General features: G+C 38.0%; 2 protein-coding genes across 2 annotated transcripts in view; one reads left to right on the forward strand and one right to left on the reverse strand.

Annotated features, from left to right (window-relative positions):
• Positions 1-1388: 1388 nt before the first annotated feature.
• LOC137168985 (trichohyalin-like) lies at positions 1389-4920 on the reverse strand. The gene is made up of 2 exons (XM_067571907.1): positions 3430-4920; positions 1389-2389 (listed from the first exon to the last, which is right to left on the reverse strand). The coding sequence occupies exons 1-2, from the start codon at positions 4877-4879 to the stop codon at positions 2121-2123; spliced, it is 1719 nt and encodes a 572-aa protein (XP_067428008.1). The 5' UTR covers positions 4880-4920; the 3' UTR covers positions 1389-2120.
• Positions 4921-7713: 2793 nt separating this feature from the next.
• Positions 7714-23732, forward strand: part of mapk1 (mitogen-activated protein kinase 1) — a 34330-nt gene continuing 18311 nt past the window's right edge. Inside the window, exon 1 of the mRNA XM_067571920.1 lies at positions 7714-8408. Within this exon, the coding sequence (XP_067428021.1) occupies positions 8263-8408 (146 nt within the window). The 5' untranslated portion in view covers positions 7714-8262. The remainder of the gene's footprint in view (positions 8409-23732) is intronic.

Consider the following 23732-nt stretch of genomic DNA (forward strand, 5'->3'; position numbering starts at 1 on the left):
GTAAATTAGTTTAAGTTAGTTTAGTTTAGGTCAGGTCAGTGTAGTGTAGTTTAGTTTAAGTTAGTTTAGTTTAGGTCAGGTCAGTGTAGTGTAGTTTAGTTTAAGTTAGTTTAGGTCAGGTCAGTTTAGTCTAGTATAGTGTAGTTTAGTGTAGTTTAGTGTTGTGTAAATTAGTTTAAGTTAGTTTAGTTTAGGTCAGGTCAGTGTAGTGTAGTTTAGTTTAAGTTAGTTTAGGTCAGGTCAGTTTAGTCTAGTATAGTGTAGTTTAGTGTAGTTTAGTGTAGTGTAGTTTAGTTTAAGTTAGTTTAGTTTACGTCAGGCCAGTGTAGTGTAGTGTAGTGTAGTGTAGTTTATGTAGTGTAGTTTAGTTTAAGTTAGTTTACTTTAGGTCAGATCAGTGTAGTGTAGTGTAGTTTAGTGTAGTGTAGTGTAGTTTAGTTTAAGTTAGTTTAGTTTAGGTCAGGTCAGGTCAGTATATTGTAGTGTAGTTTAGTTTAAGTTAGTTTAGTTTAGGTAAGGTCAGTGTAGTGTACTGTAGTGTAGTGTAGTTTAGTGTAGTGTAGTTTAGTTTAGGTCAGGTCAGTGTAGTTTAGTCTAGTTTAGTTTAAGTTAGTTTAGTTCAGGTCAGGTTAGTGTAGTGTAGTTTAGATTAGTGTAGTGTAGTGTAGTGTAGTTTAGTCTAGTTAAGATTAGTTAAGGTTAGGGAGGGGTAAGTTAGGTTAGGGGACTGTAAATACCAATAGGTATCTGGAAAAGCTCTGGCTTGCGTTATCTTCTGGGAGAAATCCATAAAACCAGAAAAAAAACAAAGAAAAAAAACAAGTCAAACTGAAAAATACAATGAAAAAGAAAATTAATTTGGGCTTAGAATATCTCTCCTGGTGGCAGAGTGGTGCCACCTCTGGGCCAAGGACCAGGAGAACCTCGGCTCAAATCCCAGGGGGGACAGCCCAACAACAACCCCCAAACAAATAAAACTGAAATTTAGCCCCCACTCTTTTTAGTGTTAGGGCTAGGTTAGGGGACAAAAAATTAGGTTAGGTTAGGTTAGGTCAGGTTAGGTCAGGTCAGGTTAGGTTTAGGTTAAGTTAGGTTAGGTTATGCTAGGTTAGGTCAGGTTAGGTTTAGGTTAGGTTTAGGTTAGGTTAGGTTAGGTTAGGTTAGGTTAGGTCAGGTTAGGTTTAGGTTTAGGTTTAGGTTTAGATTTAGGTTAGGTTAGGTTAGGTTAGGCTAGGTTAGGTCAGGTTAGGTTTAGGTTAGGTTTAGGTTAGGTTAGGTTAGGTTAGGTTAGGTTAGGTTAGGTTAGGTTAGGTTAGGTCAGGTTAGGTTTAGGTTTAGGTTTAGGTTTAGATTTAGGTTAGGTTAGGTTAGGTTAGGTTAGGTTAGGTTAGGTTAGGTTAGGTTAGGCTAGGTTAGACCAGCGGTTTTCAAAGTGTGAGGCACGCCTCCCCTGAGGGGGGGCCAGAGGACTTCAGGGGATGTGCAGCATGACAAAAAATAAACATCTGATAACACCCTCGATGCTGGTTTTAAAAATTCAGTTAAATAATAGCATTATGCATTGTCCTACACTAAGATAACCTTAACTAATGTAAGGCTATAGTGTAACCCAGGGGTTTTCAAAGTCTGGGAAAGTGAGACTCCCCTCAGAGAACATAATGGTAATAAAAGTGTCCTACTGACTTTGATGTGTTCAAAAATTCTTTGACAAGTAAAATTGCACAAATAAGCCTTAAAATATATTTGAGGTTATTTTAGTAGGGCTATTGTTGAGTCTATTTTCAATTTAGTTATTGGACTGTGGAGGATTAATTGTTAAATAATTTTATGTAAAGGTTGCCCGCAATTTAAGCATGAATGTGGGAGAAAATCAAAAGATGTAAAAAAAAAGATAGATGTTTAAAATGTTTAAAAAAGATGTTGAAAAAATAAAGATGTTTCCAACATTTGTTGTTGAAACTTATTTTTATGCTCAAGTAGAATATATAGTATAGCAAGAGCAATAATAGTAATAATACCAATAATAATTACTGTGTGTGTGTAATTAATTGAATTAAAATTTTTAAAGCCAGCATCAAGGGTGTTATGAGATGGCTGCTGGGGCATTACAAGGTGGTTGCTCAGGTGATGTTAATAATTTGATATTCATCTATGTCTGTGTATATTTGTTTCCGTGACCTGAACACCTTTTTTATCCTGGTCCATACTGACTTGTTGCTTTGTTTGTGGCTTACTTTTAAGTTGCTCTTCATCTCCCTCTTCCGTCTTTGTTTCTCCTCTTCCTGTGCCTTCTCATTTTCCAGTGTTCGTTTTAACCTGAGCAGCTCGCTCCTCCTACGCCACTCCCTCAATATCTTAATCTCCTGTTGTCTGACCGTGTCGCCTGAAACTAAAAATATATGAAAGGTAAGTCTGGAGTTCAGATGTACACCTGCACCCCTCCCCACAGAAAAGAGTCAACAGGTCACATTTATATATTTTATTTTGTTGCAGCTTGTTACAGTGACACTGTCTCACTAAGTGAGATCCAGTAGTCTGAATTGGAAAACCCAGACTTAACTGAGCAAGTTAACTGAACTGAACAGCTGCACCAGCTGTTCCTAAGTTAACACTTTAATGTCAATGTCAGTGTTATTTATACTACAGGAAAGGGCAACAAGAATCATAAATGGCAGTAAGTATCGACTGATACTGACATTCCCACGTTGTCGATTATAATTTTGGACTGATTATGTTCAGAGCCTATAAAATTCACTACTAGAAAAGATACAAAACGTGTTTGCTACCAGAGTAAGTCGTTACAACCTCAAAGGAAGCTGAACGTTCAAGAAACCAAAAATCAGAACAGATATAAAAGGGAGACGGTAAAAGGAGTTAATTTATGGAATAACTTGCAACCTGAAATAAAACTGTGTAATACAATCATAAAATTTAAAAAAAAAAATGTATAAAAAGAATGTGAAAGGAAATAACATATTTAAATCTTGTGTTATGAATATGATCATTGTATTCTGATCTTCTTCATGCGCTACATGTACAGGGGCAATGACATTTTTTATTTCATTTCTTTTTCTGTGAAAATGTTTATATGAGTCTAAAAGGGTAGAAGTAATAAGTTTAGGTTTCAGCCTTTACTTTTCTGCCATTTAAAGACACTGTTTCTGGAGTTAATCATTATAAGAACTTATGAATTGAATGTTTTCTTCTATGTATGTTAAACATAATATTTTTTATATGTGTAAATGGTGTAAATATGGTTTGGTATGTTTTATATGTTTTCTTATGGACTGGAATAAACACATGAAATGAAATGAGAACAAAACCTGAAGTAGAGACTGTCTCTTCACTAAGTTAAAACCACACAAACTAGTTATTACATGAAGATCAGATGCTACTAAACTTTATGTGACAGAATGTAAATGGACTTACGACTAAGTGCGATGAACCACTCCCTCTCATAGGTCCTGTTGATGGCCCTGGTGATGTTCCTTCTCCCGGAGTTGATACACCAGATGTTCAGTCTGGAGAGGAGGCCACCTTTTGGAGCCGTTCTTTGTGTTTCCTCCTCTTCTTGTCCTTTCCACCCTTGGCTTTCTATTTCCTCTTCCCCCCTTTCTCGTTCCTTCTCCACACCTGTCACCCCCATCTCTTCCCCCTTTCTTTTTTCTTTCTCTGCCTGCTTTTGTCTTTTTCTCTCCTCCCCTGCCTGCTTTTCTAACTCTTCCCTCTCCCTTTTCCCTCGTTTTCTCTCCTCCCTCACCTGCTTTTTTAACTCCTCTCTCTCCCTTTTCTCTCGTTTTCTCTCCTCCCTCGCCCGCTTTTCTAACTCTTCCCTCTCCCTTTTCTCTCGTTTTCTTTCCTTCTTCTCCTGCCTTTCCCTCTCTTTTCTCTCCCTTTCCTCTCGTTTTCTATCCTCCTTCTCCTGCCTTTCCCTCTCCTTCCTCTCTCTTTTCTCTCGTTCCCTCACCTCCTTCTCCTGTCTATCTCTCTCTTTTTTCTCCCTCCTCTGTTTTTCTTTTTCCATCATCTCCTGTCTTTTTCTCTCCTCTTTCTTCCTCTTCTGCATTTCTTTCTCCTCCCTTTTCTTTCTTTCTCTCTCCCACCTTTCCTGTCTTATTCTTTCCTTCCTCTCCCACCACTCCTGTCTTGCTCTTTCCCTCCTCTCCCACTTCTCCTGTATTTCACTCTCCTCCTTTGTCAAGGTCCATGCCTTGACCGCTCTCCCCTTCTCTCTCTCTTCTATCCCACTGACATTCTCCCCCTGCTCCTCTCTTTCTATCTTTTTACCTGCCTGTCTTTCCCTCTCTTCCTTTCTCCTGGCCCACTCCTGGAACTGCGCCATCGTCCTCTTCCTTCGCTCCTCTGGTTCTTCTGGTTCTTCTGGTTCTTCTGGCTCTTCTGGCTCCTCTGGTTCTTCTGGCTCTTCTGGCTCTTCTGGCTCCTCTGGCTCTTCTGGCTCTTCTGGCTCCTCTGGCTCCTCTGGCTCTTCTGGCTCCTCCAGCTCCTCTAGCTCCTCTAGCTCCACTAGCTCCTCTAGCTCCACTAGCTCCACTAGCTCCTCTAGCTCCTCCGGCTCCTCTCTTCCTTTCTGTTTATCCACCTGTGTTTCCTTCTCCTTCTTTGCGAAGATCCATGGCTTGACCAGTATCCTCTTCACTCTCTCCATCCCACTGTCATTCTTCTCCTGCTCCTCTCTTTCTTTCTGTTCATCCACCTGTCTCTCCCTCTCCTCCTTTCTCCTGCCCCTCTCCTGGAACTGGGCCATCGTCCTCTTCCTTCGCTCCTCTGGCTCCTGTCTTCCTCTGTCCGTGTCGATATCTCCTGGAGACCAAAGTCTCGTAAAGGAGTCTTCAAAGTCTCCACGACTGGATTTATTCATACTCTCAATGACAATGACTCAATGATGTGTGCCGACGTTGTTGAACTGCAGAGACAAACACACGGAGCGATTATTTCACTGACAGATTATTTTTTTTATAGCAGCACATTGAACACATTTTTCTTACTAAACTGAGATTTCAAGACTGCAATGACGTTCAAATCAAGTATTAATGTGCGTCAGACATATAATACATCTAAAATTATTATATTCATTGAAAATGTATTGCAGTATTGTTGTATTGAAACATTTAATTAAGACAGTTATCTAAAGAATGAGGGAAATAAACTTTTAGGGTAAACTTTAGGCTTGTAGCATTTCTTTTCTCTCTCTTTTTTTAAAAGAATTTCCTTTTATCACGTGCAGTCATACAGTACAGTCACATGTTCAGAGACATAACAGGTATAAATGTCTTAGGGGGCAGTCCATGGATTTCAGCATCCCCTCAAGTGACATTTGTCCACAAACACAGAGAAAACAAATAAATAATGAAAAAACACGTAGTGTTCACATCTAAATGAGGAGAAAAGAAATCCGCAGGAATTGTTTCACTATCTCTTAGATCACATCAGTTGAAAACATCTGAAATAATTGGGGACCATTTGGTCAGGAATACGTCTGTTTTTTTTTTATTGCAACCTTGCAATTATGTTTTCTATGTAGTAAACATCCTTAACTTTCTCCCTCCATTGTGTTACTGTGGAGGGCTGCGGCTTCGGCCAGGAGACTGTGATTATTTTCTTAGCGATTAGAAGAAGGACCCTCAGTAGTAATGTCTGATTGTTGTCTTCTGGTAATATTCTTAATAAAAAGTAAGATGGTTCTACCAGGCCACAGCCCCGCCAGCTGGTGCACAATTTATGTGAACTTCTCCACATAAAAACATGCAGCCTAAATTATATAGATGTGTGTATATATTGTTATGATCAGTGTTTTCTTTTGGTTTAATAATAATAAAAATAATACTATTATTGGTAATAATGATTAAAAAACATAATTGGAACAGAGCAAGCACTCAGTACTACAATGAAAGCAAAGCGTATGATTAGCTCATGATAAGTCTTTTCTGTAACATGATAAAAAAACTTTGAGATCAACAACAAGTGCACAGAATTTAACAAAAATAAAAAGGGAATTAGGAGTCATATTTACTAAAATGCCTTGTAAGTAATCTTTAATTCAAATGGCATCTTTGAAAAAAAATGCAAAAGTGCAAGAACTGTACAACTCTGTGTCAATATGAATTTTCCTCAAGAGCAAAGAAAAACTACAAGTGCAGTCCATTTTTCACACATGCAATTAAGGCAACATGAAAAACTAAGTATAACAAAATATATAATTATATAATTTTACATAATATAAAATATAATTATGTTATGCAACATAAAAAGTAGACTTGTACCTCCAGATTACAGCAAAAGTAACCCATCTTAGTGTTGTTATCTTGCATGTATCTAATGAGAAAAGTTATTTTCTTCACAGAATAATGCCGTGAAAATTAATTTCCTTCTTTCTCAACACAAAACATGTTTATCAAATGGAAATAACTACATTTAAAAGCTGGTTTTTCCCTGCTAAAAAGTGGTCTTACCTCTTCAAAGGTTGGGTTGGAAATGACTGTAGAATTCTTAGAACCTGCATTTATGCAAATGTCGTGGAACTCTTCCATTATGATGTTGGTGTTCTCACAGAGAACAGAACATCAGCATTGTGATCCTGTTCCAAGTAAAAACACTCTTTCATTTTGACTATATGAACTTATCCTGCCAGCACAACTACAAACCCTCTGATCACAAGCACACTTCACTAAACTCTGGGTCACCGCCAAATCTACATGACATTATAAGATATATCAAACATTAAAACTATAATAACACATCTCCTGGTGACATACGATCGAAACCAAAAGAAAACACTGATCATAACAGTATATATGCATATATATAGTTTAGGTAACAAGTTTTTATGGTCAAAATTTCACATAAATTGTGCACCAATTATCAGAGGAGAGAAAAGAAATGCTACAAGCCTAAAGTTTATCCTAAAAGTGAATTTTGTTCCTCAGGTTTTAGGCAACTAGCTAAATTAAATGTTTCATTCGCTCTTTGTGCTTCGTCCATGTTTTTTAAAAATGTATTTTTGTATCTTACTTAGGTATTGCATTAAAAGGACAATAAAAAACAAAATCTGGCTCATTTTATGCATCACTGAGACTGTATGAGAAGGTTTCTCATATCTATCTATGATGTGTTTCTTATATTTATGAAAGAAGCACACTTTAGTGATCATGCTGTAAGTGCCTTATGAAGGGATCTTCTAATGGTCAGTATGAACAGGAGGAATGATTATGGCAAGAAAAAAAAAACAATTTCAATGTTCATTTAGGCACCTGATTGCTGTTTTAAGACAGACTTGAAAAACTGTGAACCTGTCGTTTAACTATGAACCCTGTCATAACAAGCACACCTCCCTAGAGACAGACTTGGAAATTTGTGAACCTGTCCTTTAATTTTTTTGATTTAAAGCTTCAGCATCCAAATGAGTCAAATCAAGCAGATATCTTTCAACGTTACAGTCTTTTTAGCGCCAAAGTCTCTCTTTTTGTTGCTATACTTCCACCGCAGCTCGACAGGGAAACACAAAGAGGGAATTTGATGCTAAAAAGACAGTAAATGTGGCAGATATCCACTTGATATGACTAACTCAAACTGCTGAAGCCTCATATAAGCTTCACATCAACTTTTAAATGCATTTTTGCACAAAATTACTATGTGGACACACTGTCGATTTTGGGCCCCATCGCTTACATTGAAAGCACATTTAAAGGAGGGGAGGAAAACCTTTTTCAATGTTCATGTGGGCACCTGACTGTTGTTTTAAAGACAGACCTAAAAAATTGTGAACCTGTCCTTTAAGTACAGTAATTGGGTAACTGGCAGAGACTCAAACACCACCACGTACACTTTTTGTTTAACTGGAGCGTTTTTGATTGTGCCACTGAGTCAAAGCAGTACCTGAAGGCAACACTAGTCATCTAAACAAAAAAAAGAAAAGAAAAGAAAGAAAGAAAAAAATGGAAAGAAAAAAAAAAAAGAAAACACCAGGTCACATGACCGCCTCCGTTATTTCCTGCAGCTCGCTCCTGCCTGCCTGCGTCAGCTCAGCAGCGGTGTGGTCGCTCTCTGAACGCACGTTAACGGAAAGAAAAACACTCCACACGTCCTGAAGGCCTCTTGCCACACCGTAAACTCTGCTGAAGTCACAGCGACGACGGATATTAACACAATCATTTTTTTTGTGGCTAGTTTTTATTTGATAGCTTTTGTAAAATAAATACATTCTTTAAAAAAAAAAAAAAAGAAAAAAAAAAGCCAGTGCTCATAATGGCGACAGCTGCGGTGTCTGCCCCTGCTGGCTGCGGCCCCAGCCCCGGGCCGGGAACGGAGCTGGTCCGCGGGCAGGCCTTCGACGTCGGCCCTCGGTACAGCAACCTCTCCTACATCGGGGAGGGAGCCTACGGGATGGTGTGGTAAGTCTACCCGAAGACTCGTTTATCCATCCCGCTACACAAGTTACTGTATAACGACAGAGTTTACACCTCTTCTTCTTATTTTAACGCGACTTAACGTTAGCTAACTTACATATTTTCTGTTAAATACAATAACTTGGCTAATGTTATGTTTTAGTTAGCGAGCAACAGTGTCAACCTGATGTCAGTTAAATGAAGACAGCGTCCGTCCGTGAGGAAAAAAACAATAAGTCACGGCTGAATTTGTAGATGATTGGGCTCAAATTTGGTGCTTTTTGCGCTGAAATGATCGCTGATAAGGAGTCATTGCTCCTTATTTAGCAAGTACTAACTTGTATCAACGATAAACCTACAGAAAATGTCATTTAATCACTTTTAATTACGTTTTAATGACATCATGTCACCCTAAATATAGCATAGAGCAATTAAAATGATCAATTCTAGTCATTTTTAATGTTATTTGTACAACTTGGATCTAAAAGGGTGTGTGCAGTCTTCCACTTTAAATTTACAGTGATTTAAACAGACGAATCAGTAGTAATTAAGTTTTTATGGCATCTTGTTGCCCTAAAGGTAACATACAGCATTTAAACTGTTCAAATATGGTAATATTTCAACAATATTTCTACAGCTTGGATGTAAAAGGGTGTGTGCAATCCTCCACTTTAAATTTACAGTTAATTAATCAAATCTTGTGGTAGTTTCTGTTTCCCAAATTAGTAATTAAGTTTTTTTTTTATGGCATCTTGTTGCCCTAAACATAATATAAAAGCATTTAAACTGACCAAATTCGCTTATTTTTCAAGATTATTTCTACAGCTTGGATCTAAAAGGGTGTGTGCAATCCTCCTTAGAGTGATTGTTCTTGACATTGTGGTGGTTTCTGTCTCCCATATTATTATAAAATCCATTCAGGATAACATATAGGTTTTCACTGATAATCAGCAGTGAATTTACAGTGATTTGATACTATATCATCTCATTTTTTCTTCACTATATGATATACAGCATGATATGTTCTCACCCATAAACTAGATTTAGTTTGTGATATCTGCATAATGAGTTAGTAAAAGGTACCGTAAAGGGTTTTCCTTGTATGTTTGGTTCAGAAGTTGATGCTGAAAGCTGGTTACATATCGTTTATGAAGGAATTCGTCGGCACAACCTTATCTGGAAGTTGTATTTTCAACCTGCTGATATGTTGTGATGATATAGTGATGATGTAGGGGAAGATAAACTAATCAAAAATCAAGTCATGCACCGTTTTATTTGTGGTATGTTGATTTTATCCCCGTTCTTGAATATAAATGGCACTTTGTAATTTTGTAAATTGTAAATTTATAGTGTAAATCATGATAATCAACCCAAAAGAAGAAAAATACAATGTAATTTTCAGTGTATCTCAATGCAGATTAAGTCAAATTCTACCCGTCTCTTTTAAAACACTCAGTCTTGTTGTTTCTTTAGCCTGTGGAAATGTAGTTGACTTTAAATGTGCACACTGTACAATATTACATAATATATTGTCCTAGTGTCAAACAACAGCAGAGTAGTTTTTTTTCCTTTTCTTCTGTGGTGAGAGGAGCTGAGTTTTCTGAGAACACTGGTTTGACACATAGCCAGCCTACAGAGAAGAGGCACAGCAGGTTGTTTAGCATCTTTTTTGTCTGGAGAATGGAAAACTCTCCAAAAGTACACAGCCACGGTTGTTACTCGTATGATCCCCCCCCCCCTGTCAACAAATGACTGGTACATACTGTAGCTAAAAGGCAAGCGGACCAGATAAAATAGATTTTACCATTAAAGCCTCAGTCTTGAGTCGTACAGAGTTGTCTGTGAGATTGCTCTAGCTTTAAGAGAGTCAATAATACTTAAGAGTATGTGCTTAACGCTGTAAAGTGATGGTTAGCTGGAAGGTGGGTGACATAACCGCAATTCAAATCGTAATCATTTCAGAAATTCAGCTCCGACAACACAATATTGACTGTTGATTAATCGTTAATCGTCATTTAAAAAGTAAAAATATCAAATATTTGCTGGTTTCAGATGATCAAAAGTGAAGTTGTGCTGCTTTTTTTCTACATTGTATCGCTGTAAACATGATATCTTTGCATGTTTTGACTGTTTTGTTTTGACAAAACTGCAACAGAATACACTCTCTGTGCATTTATCAATATTTTTTTGCAATTTACACTACAATAATAATAACTTACTAGTCAAAATAATCAAGAAATGAATCTGTTATACCTGTTAATATAGCGATACAGCAAGCTTTTTTAACGTTGTACACCATTTTATGAATTCCATCATGGCTCCCCGATGGATAAATATCTCCTAAACTATGTCTACTGACTGTTTAAAAACATTAATTAAAATGATATATTATTTATTCATTCCATATATTTCATTCATTCATTTATTCATTTGGTTTGCCCAACAGCTTTTGTGTTGGGAGTTCAAGTGCAAATTTTCTGTTTAGCAGATTTACATTTATGTTTTTAAAATGTTGGTGTGTAATTTAAAGTGTCTTTTATAAATAAACAAAAAAAAATATAGGCAAAGTTTTTTTGGAAATGGTCATGGAATGATTGAACTACAGCCAATAATGAAACATAACTAAACATCCTGGTTGGGCCCCAGTGGTGCATCCTTCAGTCACAATTGCGAAAGGCGCAAAGCGAGAAAAAGAAAAGCCCGTTGCTGCGAACCGTCCTTGGTTTAAAACAAAAAGATTAAAACAAAATGTCCACCTGTAAGCTTATTTAAGGGTTCATCTCATGACCAGCAAACAGCCGGTAAAATATTTGACCAAACTTGCCGGCATGAGCAAAATTAGGTTCAGGGATGGCGACATTAATCTCGGCTGTTGTGCCCTCCTTGACACTTTGCAAAGACAACAGAAAGTACTTCCTGTTTTTAAAGGAACACTGGGCAGGTCGTCCTCTTAGCCAACAATTCATGTTGGTGGTAACTTGAGGGAACTTTTTGCAGTGCTCATCATCGTGGTGGTTTCTGCACTTTACTGTCACCTGTTAGTGAGTCATTTGGGGTTGCACTGTGACATTTTACTCCTTGAACTTTCTGTTGTTTCCGTATCGATTTCTGTGTAGGCTTTTTCTTTATCTGTTCATCCATGTTGGCCATCAGGGGTTTCATGTGGTCAATATTTTAGAGGGGGCACAGTTTCACATTGCGAATGTTCACCGCAAACCGAGTTGTTACCAGTAATTATTGGCTTTGCCTTATATGTTTATGATCAAACGCCAACCCCTTACCAGTAACTATCTAGAACTATAATTCAGTGACACTTATTAACACAGTATTGCATATAAAAGCAACATTGAACAAGAAAACGTTAGTGAAAAGGCTTTAAACTCCAGGGTAATGTTAGCTGGTTAGCTAGCCAGCACAGCTGATTATTTTACGTTAAGTAAAGAAAGCTCACAGACATGTAGCAACAGTTTTTACTGACACTATTTATCTCTTGACTTAGTAAATCTGAGCGGCTCTACGAGCACCGCTGATAACTACGTAGAGCTTTCAAGCTGGAACGAACCAAGTAGCCTGAACACAGAGGGGGGCTGTGTGTAGCAGACACAGTTAAATACGAATAAAAACATACAGAAAACCAACATTTGTTTAAAACCTTTATTGTGAAAATAGAATTTCTAAACCCATATAATTTCAAATATTTGAGGGGTCACAACACCTCTGCTGACGTCAGTGCATCTGCTCACTACCTGTTCTTTCTCTTTTTGGTTATTCCAAAAACTGCTTTCAGTAATATGAAACACATAAACACAAAATACTGTTTTTTTTCCCTCTAGAATGAAGTTAATATTTTGCTGTCCTCTTTGCTGGTTTCCTCCAAGATGAAGCATCTTTTATCGCTGCTCCCCTCATCCCACTGTAAACCAAATGATGGTGAGGTGGTGCTTCCAGCTAGGCCAGCATTGGCTGGGTTTGATGGTTGTTTTGAGGGTTCTTTTGGGAAGGTGTGAACTAACCCGTTTGGTTCACAACACCAAAAATTAAGCTAGGATGCCATAGAACATGAGTCTTGACGATCTTCCAAAGGAACAGTGGCACGTTATAGGAGCGAGAATCTCAACCAGCCACAGGGAAAAAAAAAAAACCCCAAAACACAATGATTTATGAGTAAAAAGGTAAGGCTCATATTTCGATATCTCTTAGTTCCTGACATCAGAGATCATAAATTACAGCAACAGGCACAGACAGGTCTACCGTGCTTGACTAAGGTTGCAGGGACTGGAACTGTATTTGTTTTGGCTCCCCATGATGCCAAAATCTTTAAGGTGGCAGAAAAACAGGTTACTAGAACTTCATCATATCCAGTAAATGTGAGCTTTTCTTTCTTTTACAAGCCTTGTAAGTGGATCATGGGGGGCCTCAAAATGCAACAACATAAACTGTATGTTTTGAGAGAGAATTTAGATTTTCAAGGAGGAACTTCTGTTACATATTCATATTTGTAGTTCTGTAAGTTTTTAATCTTTTTCATGTGGCCCTTAAATGTCTGCATCAGCACCTTTTTATACAAGCAGTGAGAGCTACATAGACAGTTTCGTATTCTTTAAGCTTTACTATGATCTTTACTCATGTATGATCACGTAATATCTCAGTTCTTTACTTTTGGTAAAGTACTTTCTGTATTTTTGGCGTGCTCGTGTTCCCCTCAGAGGCAGTTGGAGTGGGTGATGTGTCAGCCTCGGCCTCCTTGCACTTGTCTTGCTGCGTTCTTCTTGAAACCTGTGGTTTTGAGTCAGTTGGTCATGTTGCTTTGATGTGCAGCAGCCAGAGAAAGTGGTGCAGTGTGTACTTCATAGTCAGCACTTGGTTTGCAACTGAAATATTTTTAAATCATCATCAAGACGTTCTTTTATATCATGCTTTCCACAGTGGTAGCACACCCGCAGTATATTGGTGTTGCGTATTTATAAACAGCTTCCCTAAGGCTGTATATTGTGACATTTTATGCAAAATACACATTTCAAACACAGATCTGTTAAACAACATAAGATCACAAATATGTACATGATCACTTTTTAATAACCTGAAAGATTTAAATGGAAAAATCACACATACATTTGTGTTTTGTAAGTCACATTGGTTTTCACCACACTTTGAGTAGAAATGCAACTAACAATTATTGTCATTGTTAATTTTTCTCTGGATTAATCAGATAATTGTTTGATCTATGACTATCGTAGAAGACCAAAGAAACCAGAAAATATTCACATTTAAAAAGCTGGAAGAGAATTTTTAATTTAAACTAATTGTAGCAGCTGTAGTCCTGAGTCCTAAAAGATAAAAAAAAAAAAAGTGGATTTGAGTGATGCACATTCCAGCATTCAAACAATGAGTGACAGATGTGATTTAAAAACGTATTTTTTACAGACATAGAGTCCTTATTTCCTTATCGGTCCCGCAAACAGCATCAAACACCTGATGTGACACCTGAACCAGTTGTGTTCACTGATGAAGATCTTTGTTGATGCCGTTAATAGCTCAGGAAAAAAGCTAGCAAGTGGACTTTGAGTTGAGATAATTTTATCACGTAATAAGCCTGAAGCTAAGATGCTGTTTACCGTTTCCATGACAACATGTCTCTCCACTGTCTTTGTCTTCTTATACTGCTACAGCTTGTTAGCTAACTTAATCACACAGAAAATCATGCACTAAGAGCAAGATTAAAGATGTGAATTCGCAGCTGATCATGGGTTTGGAAAGATGCGGTTCATATGGAAGCACATTAATTGTTTGGTCTATAAAATGTCAGAAAATACTGGATAAATACCCATTACAATATCTGAGAGCCCAGATTGCTTGTGTTGTCCTACTAACAGTTGAAAACCCAACGATATTCTTTTTAAAGCTGCAATGATTAGTCAATTAATCATTAGTTGCCAATTAATCGCCAACTATTTCAATCATTGATTAATCGTTTAAGAAACAAATGTCCAAAGTCTCTGGTTTCAGCGTCTCAGATGTGAATATTTCTGGTTTCTATTATGGTTAACAGATTATCTTTGAGCTGTGGGCTGTTGTTCAGGACAAAAGAAGATATTTGAGGACGTCATCTTGGGATTTTGGAAGCGGTGATTTTTCACTGTTCTCTGACATTTTATAGACTAAACAACCAATCGTTTAATCAAGAAAATAATCTACAGATGAATCGATAATGAAGTATCATAGAAGATGAGGAAAACCAGAAGATATTCACATTCGGGAAGCTGTAAGCAGTGAATTATGGAGGTTTGTGCGAAAGAAAACATTTACAAAATCAATCAATTATCAGAGTTGCTGCTATTTAATTGTCTGTCGATCAACGATTGGTTTCAGCTGTAGTCTCATGTCTGATAATAGAGTCATGTGATCGATATGGTGGTCCTCCCCTGTTGTGATTGACTGGTTTCAGTAACATACCGATGGCTCTGATTCATGTTGTCCTGTAAAAATCTAGATGTGCTTGGCAACAACCAACACTTCTGAAGAGGTAATTATCACAACTACATTTGCAGCCTTCTACGACAATTTTGTCTTGTCACCAACATTTGATCTGAAGCCCTCGTTATGAGTATGTTAATAGAGCCAAAATCTCTACTCTGCTTCCAGGTTAGCTTCTGTTCCACTAGTTTTTGGTTCCCAATCACTAAATTCTGGCCCTCTAATAAGTGTGCTGGTGCTCATTTTGGAAATTACTGCTCCGTTAATAAGATTTGAAGACTTACAGTAGTTTTGATGTCGCAATATTTTGGTAAGTTTAATGTTACTCGATTACGATACCTGCCCTGTTAGCACAGTTTAGCTAAAGTAGCTAACATTGGCCCAAAAGCGCATTGCTCAGTGTTCCCACCATGCTAGCGTTAGCTTGGGTCCGAGGTAGCGGGGCGTCTTTCCTGGCAACACCCCGCCATCCTTATTTGGAGGGTCCTGGCTCCAAACGGAAAAGATGGTGCCGACTATAAGCAGCAACTCTGGGCTTCGAACTGGCTCCAATGCAAACCAATGGATGACATTACACCTCGCCATGTCCATCTTTATATACAGTCTATGTTCTTGGTGTATTTTCTCATAGAAAATATCTTTTATCTGTCTTCCTAAGAGGCTGAAACATGATACTTGGTGTTGCTGTCCATTTTCCAAGTTAAATTGGAATTGACTACTGCTCTGGACAGCAAGATTTTAGTATCTTAACCAGTTAACAGTTATTTTGTTGGCATTTTACAGCTCTAATGAGTCTTGGTACCCTTATAAGATGTCATTAGAGCTGTAGTTTTATTATTTTATATTGCTTTCTTTTAGTAATAGTGTAGCTTTAAAAAGGAAAGGTGGACTGAAGGCTGAAAATAATCTCTGCTCCTTGGAGCCATTATAGAAATAAAACATTTAGTCTCTTCAGGTGTTTGTAGAATAACATACTGATAACCAGACCTTTCTTTGTACTTCCCAAAGTGTTGAGTTTGTGTTTTATGCTGTATAACAAAATGTAGTTTTGTTTAACTGTATGGGAAGAGGGCGGTCGACTGTGAGGCATGTCTGTGTCATTTTCAGAGTAGGCCTATTTTTGTTTTCAGTAGCCTCTTGTTAAGGTTGTTGCATGTCAGGGCTTTCCAGCAGCTAAGGGCTGCACAGATTGACGCTACGCTGAACCTCTTAACACAAGCCTCAGTTCGTGCACACGGTCTGCTTACACAATCACAAGATACTGTATCACTGTATCAACCTCTGTGATGATATTCAGAGGTTGCCGTGGCACACTCTGCATTTTCAACTCGCCCACATGAACGGTTAGATGATGGGGGAATGCTGCTGAAGTGGCTTAGAAAAAGTTTTATGTTTTAAAAAAGATACGTGATCGTCAGATTGCGCCCTTTGTCTGCGGTCATGTCAAGTCGGAGTAATCAAAACAGCGGGATGACATCTCATTGCTACTTTTTTACAAATTTTATCAGCTGCAGCAGGTGTTGGTTGACTGTAAAGAAAGTAGATTTTTACCGTTCTATGGATGGCAAAGTCTGTCAGTTGGTTGGTTCAACACACTTTGTACAGACATTCATTGCGGCTCAGGGATACTTCCTAATCACTGATTACTTTGGTGATCCCCGACTTTTCTCCCAGTACCATCATCAGGTCAAAATTTCAATTTGGTTTATGACCAAAAGCTTTAAAAGCTAATGACGTTCCCATCAGCCTCAGCTGGAACTTTGTGTTCAGTGCTAATTAGAAGATATTAGCATGCTAACACCCTAAACTAAAAGGGTGAACATGGTAAACCTGTACACCTGCTAAACATCATTATGCCAGGCGTAAATCTGGAAGGGATCATGTGTTTGGTCATGTGTGTATCTGTCAGCAGCTACAGCCTAATAATTTTTGTGCACATTTAATAATAATAATGATAATAATAAAAAAGTTTATTTGTATTGCACTTATCAAAACAAGCGTTACAAAGTGCTTCACAATGAACACACACAAAACCAAAGGTACAATAACAATAAGTGATAATAACATTGTATGAAGACAAAACGGTGTACAAATTCAGAGTCAGTGTATTGAAGAACAGTATTGAGTTTATTAAAGTGTGTGTGTGTGTGTTAATGTTGCATTGTGCTGAAAAAGTAGAAACCCGTCAGATCTCACAGCAAGTTATAAACTCTGTGTACGTTCGTAGTTAGCTAACACTATGCAGCAATATCCCGGTAAACTTAAAAACACAACATGTGTGTTGTACACACATACTTACACTGTACAGTGTTTAGCTGCTTGTGCTCCTCACATAATGTTAATTGTTAGCTAATGTTAGCTAGCAGGTTAGCTGTTAATGTTTACTTAGTTAATTTTAGAAGGGGCATTACGGCGAAACTCTGGGGCATCCACGGAGCTTGCGGTTTGGCTGTGGAACAATTCCTGCCCTGCGGTCACGTACGAACAAACAGACAGACACAAGGAGCGAAAGAGGAACAAAACCTAAACACAAAGGATGACTTAAAACCACAAACAAAACATCGAGGACAAAATGCAAAAACAGTGGGTGAACTGAAACCCAAAAATAGAACAGCTCAAGACCCAAGCGCAACGTCAAGAACAAAGCACAGTACAACACAACAGTTGAGTAAAAATAAACATAAAAATTATAAGAAAGCCTTTCGATAAAAATAAATCCTCAAACGTGATTTGAAGGCAGGTCGTTCCACAGCTGAGGAACCCCAACAGCAAACCCCAACAGTCTTTAAGTGTGAGATGGGAACAGTCTGAACATCTGGCTGATAAGTAGAGAGCAGTTCATATATATTCTGGGTCCAGGCCATGAAGGGTTTTAAAAGTAATAAGTAAAATCTTAAAATCAACCCTAAAACAAATGGGCAGCCAGTGTAAGGTCATTAAAATTGGAGAAAAATATTCTCTTTTCTTGGTTTTTGTTGGAGTCTCACTGCTGCGTTTTGTACAACTCTATTAATTGATTTATGACTGTATGCTAAAACACCTCTCATGGTTGCGGTGATTCACAATCTTTAAAAAAACTTTTTTTATTCCGCCATTGACTGCCGACTCTTCACTTCTCTTAACCAGCCGGTAGGAACCGCGAGTGATCAACAACTGTTTCGGTTTGGAATCTTGTTTCCGTTATGGGACGACCAATCATGCCTTGTCGCCACGTTAGATCAATCGGTGCCAAATGTCGGTACCTTGAAAGCAGGTTGTGTTGTGAATTCATATACATATTGATAACATTCCTTATGAGTATTGTAAAGCTTAGATTTTCGTCTTTTCCATTTTACGATACGCGTTACGACATAGCAAAAGGCATTTCTGGCAATCGCCAAGCTAAAAACAGTTGGAGACCTTTGGCTCAAAAACTGACATCCATAAAAAGGTTTGGTCTCATCTTGAACCGTAGTATGGTCCACTTAAGTAAGGCGCGGTACGATGATGAATAAGTCCCCATTTTTGTTATCTTTGCCGCCATCTTGACTGTGAACACCTGGCGGAGATCTGCATTCTACTGACTGCGCTCTTCTAGTTAACATTTAGCTCAAAGCACCGCCTCACAGAGCTGCTAGCGTGGCTGTAGACTGTTTGTCGTCTTGTTTTTTTTTTTACCAATGTCAGTAGATTTGGTACCATATATGCCGCCTTTGTTAACACATTTCTTAGGTTAGGCTTGAAACACCATTTAAGAAGCATGAAAGTCTACAAAAAATCAGTAATCCCACTCGTTTTATGAATTTTCTGTACTACAGTTTGTAGTTTTAAGTCTGACATGAACTGAACTCGTAATTAGAAGCTAAGTGTTTGGCCCCGCAGGCAGATGAGAAGGGACGCCACACAAGAAATTAAGACTGCAGACTGCAACAAATGTTGTTGTTGTTTCAATCTGTCAGTTTTATTTATTTTGATTAATCATTTAGTGCAAAAATTGCATAAAACGTCCATCACAATATCCCAGAGCCCAAAGTGACGTGTTTTGCTCTTCAAATAACTTGTTTTTTCAGCCCTAAACAGATGAATCTGCTACATAAATGCTGTAATATGCAGTAAATGTGCACATGCTCTGGTAATAAGTATTCATTGAATTTGAGATTTGTTTTTTCCTTGAGAAATAACTAGTTGTCTAGAATACAGTATGTGTCTTTGCAACATGTACCAAAAGAAATATTGGTATTTGTCACCCATCACACAGCATATGGTAAACATATATTTGGTAAACATTTCATCCTAAACCTTAAATCCCAAATTAAATTCCTGTCGTCCTCCCGATGAGTCTTGACTCCTTCTAATCTTTGATCTCGGCTCCTTGACCTGTCTTGATTCGTAGCCGGTTTGTTGACGCTCTGCTTCATTTTGCCATGAGCCGTCCTCTTGAAATGCCACTGTGGCGCCCGTCACCATGGCAACCCCTCTGCCTCTGACATCAGTACCACCACTCCACAGCCAATGGGAGAAGGGAGGGGAGAGAGAGAGAGAGAATGAGAGCCTTGACACTCTGAAATCCTGTTGTGCAATTCAGAAGGATATGTAATTTGTGTAATTTGGGTGATTACGCCTGCCAAGACTAGCGCGATGACTTCTGGTTCAACAAGCACATAAAACATTCACGCACACCTGCTGCTTGTCGCATCGAAGCTGATACTGATGTTCATCAGATGCATTTTATTACCGGACTGCTGTCGCCTCTCACATGCTGTTGTTCAAATGAACACAAACCCTTTTACTCACGTTACAGCATGAGATATATGATGACTGTTGTGTTGTTAGGGGGTGTGAAAAAAGGTTTATGCAAAGTGAAAGTTTGCAGAAGTGGTCAGTCAGCTTTGATGGTATCTCATGGCCTCGTTTCTAGATCAAAGTATACTTGCAGAAGTTGAGGTTGCATTGATGCAGTGCTGTCATGAGTACTGCAGTTTTCGACTCCTCTTGTAAGTCAAGTAGCGCTAATGTAGGCACAAAGCAAGAACGTTGAACTTGCATCACGACAAACTGCGTGAGGACCGTCCTCCGTACTCCTGCTGTCGTGTCTCTCGTGTTTTTTATGCACATTTTTCTACAGCAGCCTCTCCTGTTGTGCAATGACAAGACAAGCTGCGTATTTACATATAGAATAAATAGTTTTATGTCTTTGTAAACTTTTCTTTGTCTTTTAAAGATCTGTGGATCTTGCCGTCCCTTCAGATAATGTTCCAAATTACCGGCATAAATCACCAGTGTGGTTTAATAAACAGGTTGTTGTTTATGGATAGTCAGCAAACAGATGTGGTTCCAGCAGGATGGTAAAGACAATGCATCAAGATGAAACAGCTGCAGCACTCTCCTCTGGATCTTTTTGTTTTAATTATTGATTAATCCGTTGGGATTTTTTTCCCAATTATTATTCTTTTTGTCTATGAAATGTCAAAAAGTTGTGCAATGCAACATCTTCAAATGTCTTGTTTTATACAACCAACTCTTCCTCACAGCAAAGCATCCCAATCAAATGATAAAATACTCACCAAAAACACACACAGTTACACTTAATTTACATAATTCACTACATTTAGCAGTGACTCTTTCTCTATTTTTTCCCTGAAGGAGATATCTTCTGGGTTTAGACTGTCAAATCTTAACATTTGATAAGCAGGAACCAGAAAATTGTTGCAGATTCATTTCTCGTCAACTTAAACCTGATTTAGTTTGGTTGTAACCTTTTTAATTAGACATTGTAGCAATGAGAAGCAGATATACAGAGAGTCACAAACACAAGTAAAGGGAACAGGTGGAGATGTGACAGTTTGCATTGCATTGCAGTTTGGTATTTTGTATTGCACTTTCTTTTATATGAGTATATGAAAAACCAGTTGTCCTACTTGCTCTCATGTTAATTGCTTATTCTCATCCAGGGATACAAGAGGATGCTTCATTTAATTGGCAGAGTTTTTGCTTTATGCAAAATGACACCATCTGAACGTTGTTGACTGTAGAGACTCGGCCGGTGCAGGAATCCTCAGTATGACTTTGCTGATAACGAGCTCAAACAGAGATATCGAGATATCTTGGTCAGCGCCGAGAGCTTGAAGTCATACAGCGGTTACGTACGGGAGTGGCAGCACTCTTATAGGAGGAGAAAAGAAGAAATGACGGTAATACGAGCTTTTTTTTATGAGGCCTGCTGTGCCTCAGATTGGACAGTACGGTATTTATAGTGTTTGGTACACTGATCTCACTGCTGATGTGCTATTTTCAGCAAACCTTTGAGTAGCTTAAACACTCACACTAAAGGAAATCAGATGTATCAGATGGAGCTGACGTACCTTAAAGTAGGAGTGTAACGGCACACAAAATTTACGGTCAATTCTGGGGATCATGGGTCAGTTTTCGGTACTTTTCGGTACTTTTTTAAATTTTGAACAATGTAAACATCCAACAGTGACTCATTGGTTGTTAAGTGTTACTGAAACCGTTGGGTTGCGCAACAGTGGAAAAGGAAAACAACGTTTCTGTTTCTTGCAAAGGAGTCAGGACACCCACTGACAACTGTTTTATGCTAATTTGTGGTTCTTACCACGTGCTGTTCAACCACGTCGGAAATCAAATGTGTTTATAGTGGTTCTGAACGGCTTCTCTTAAAAAAAAAAAAAAAAAAAAAAAAAAAGCTGACTGTCACAGAGGGGGGAGGGGGATGTGCAGTATTGTTTAAATACGGGGATAACGGCGCATATTTTAATAAAAGTGTTGCACTTGTTTAGTGTCATGGCAGGATCGTCCAGCTCGGGTTGCTACATGAGCAACGGTAACCAGGGTAACCAGGGTAACCAGGCTAGCATACATCTATGAGCATGCTACAGCTAAGTGGTGAGCTGCTAAAACGTTCGGGGTGGAACTTGTGCTCTAGACTTATTGTTCCGCACGTCGGAATAAGTGCATTATAAAACTATTTTGACAGTAATTGTTTGGGTCACAGAGCATACAGAATCGAGAAAAGTCCCGTACCGAACCGAACATCCTGTACTGAACGGGTCGGGACGAATACACGTAACGTTAAACCGCTACTTTTAAGGTTACACAAAGTGGCCATTTAAGCCTAATAAAGTGGACACACCTATTATTTACACACGTTAGATTCACTGCATTCAGTCTGGCGCTGTGTGTAGCCAAGTTTTCTTCGGTTTTTGAGATAAATAAACTAAATACGTTTCATCTGATGCCATGCTAGTCGGTGTGATAAAGGATTCAAACCTAAAAGAAGAAGAAACAAGTGAAGATACGGACAGAATACAGTAAATAATACAATAAAATGTGACGTTCTGTCAAATATTTTTTTCTTTTATTTAATAGCAGAAGCACATCAGTATTTAGCCTGTGTAATCCAATTGCTATTTGAAGTAATTAGAAGAGTGACAGGGCTGAAAAACAATACAGCACATAAACACTGTTGATAATAAGTTTGATAAAGCACAGATCTGCTCATGAAAGTTGATCAGTTATATAGGAATGAGGAAAAAAAGCAATTACAGCAGGACAATTTACAACAATGAAAGGATTTTTGATTCACATTTAGCTGTGACGTGAGCGATTTTTGTCATCTAAGAATGTATTTTGTAAGTAGCTTACATACAAGGCTGCAACTAACTATTATTGTCATTAAAACATCAATCTGCAGATAATTAAATTAATCGTTTTCTCTAAGAACAATGTCAGAAAATGGTCCATTTTAATTTAATTTTTAATTTTTTGTCCAACCAACAGTCCAAAACCCAAAGATATTGAGTTTACTGTCATGTATGATGAAGAAATGCATTAAATCGTCACATTTTAGAAGCTAATATCAACTAGTTCTAAACTAGAAGATTAGTATTGTTATTAGTGATATGTGTCCTAGTTTTAGTAATAGAAATATTTGGTCCAGGAAATTGTTCAGCCGCAGCAATAAACCACCGTGTTGTGTGTTGTGATCGGTTTCGTTACCAGACAACATAAAGAGTGGTTACACTCAGTAAATAACTTGTTATTTGTTGTGTGAAACGGCACCTCGGTTATTTTTTCCCCGACGTTTATACACTGAGAGAGACTCTGATGTAAAACCAAAACCAGGCCGGTGACAAAATACTTGAAAACACAGAAATGGATCTATATAAAATAATATCCTAAGGTCAGTGAGTACGTGTTGCAAAATGCAAGGAAGGAAAATAGCATCCTCAAAGTCACTTCCTCAAAGTTTTCAGTCGCAGTCTGTAACTAAAAATTTTTAGTTGCTGAATGTGTTTTTGTATTTCTGCATTAAAATCATGGGCTGGTTGTCACTTACAATTCTTTTTTAGTATTTCCCTGTTTAAAATGAAATGCTGATGGTTTTAAATGAAATGAAGAAATAAATATTGTTAGTGTATTATAGAGTCAATGTAGTGGTTATTTTTCTTAAGACAGAAAAAGAGATGTACACCAGCAAAATGAGTCCAGTAAAGTGAGCTGAAGTAGATTACCAGTCAGTAAAAAGGTTCTCTGTGCTCCCTTATTGTATTTTATGATTTTTCTTTAGTGTTTTTCACTGTATTTCACTGGAGGAATGCTCGAGCTTATCTGAGGATGCATTTTGCAAACAGCAGGGAAACAGAGATACCAGATCCATCACAGATCAGGTTTATCATATAAAGCCCATTTTATCACACAGCCGTGCGAGATTGAGCGAAAAGCTCTTGTAAATACAAATACCTCACTGTCACCTTGTTTAAAACTGGTTGTTGTGGTTAGTATACACAAAAACAGGAAATATGTCTTGATGAGCAAGAAGAAAAAAAAGAGATACAGCCAAATCTGTAATAGTTCCCA

Source organism: Thunnus thynnus, chromosome 2, assembly GCF_963924715.1.
Source record: "Thunnus thynnus chromosome 2, fThuThy2.1, whole genome shotgun sequence".
In the NCBI taxonomy this organism is placed as follows: domain Eukaryota; kingdom Metazoa; phylum Chordata; class Actinopteri; order Scombriformes; family Scombridae; genus Thunnus; species Thunnus thynnus.

What these genes read in the sequence shown, in the direction of transcription:
- LOC137168985 (XM_067571907.1), bottom strand. Translation starts at nt 4,879, where the DNA reads ATGAATAAATCCAGTCGTGGAGACTTTGAAGACTCCTTTACGAGACTT. An exon ending in GTGGTTCATCGCACTTAGTC is followed by an intron (nt 2,390 to 3,429) that starts GTAAGTCCATTT and finishes ATATATTTTTAG; the next exon opens with TTTCAGGCGACACGGTCAGA.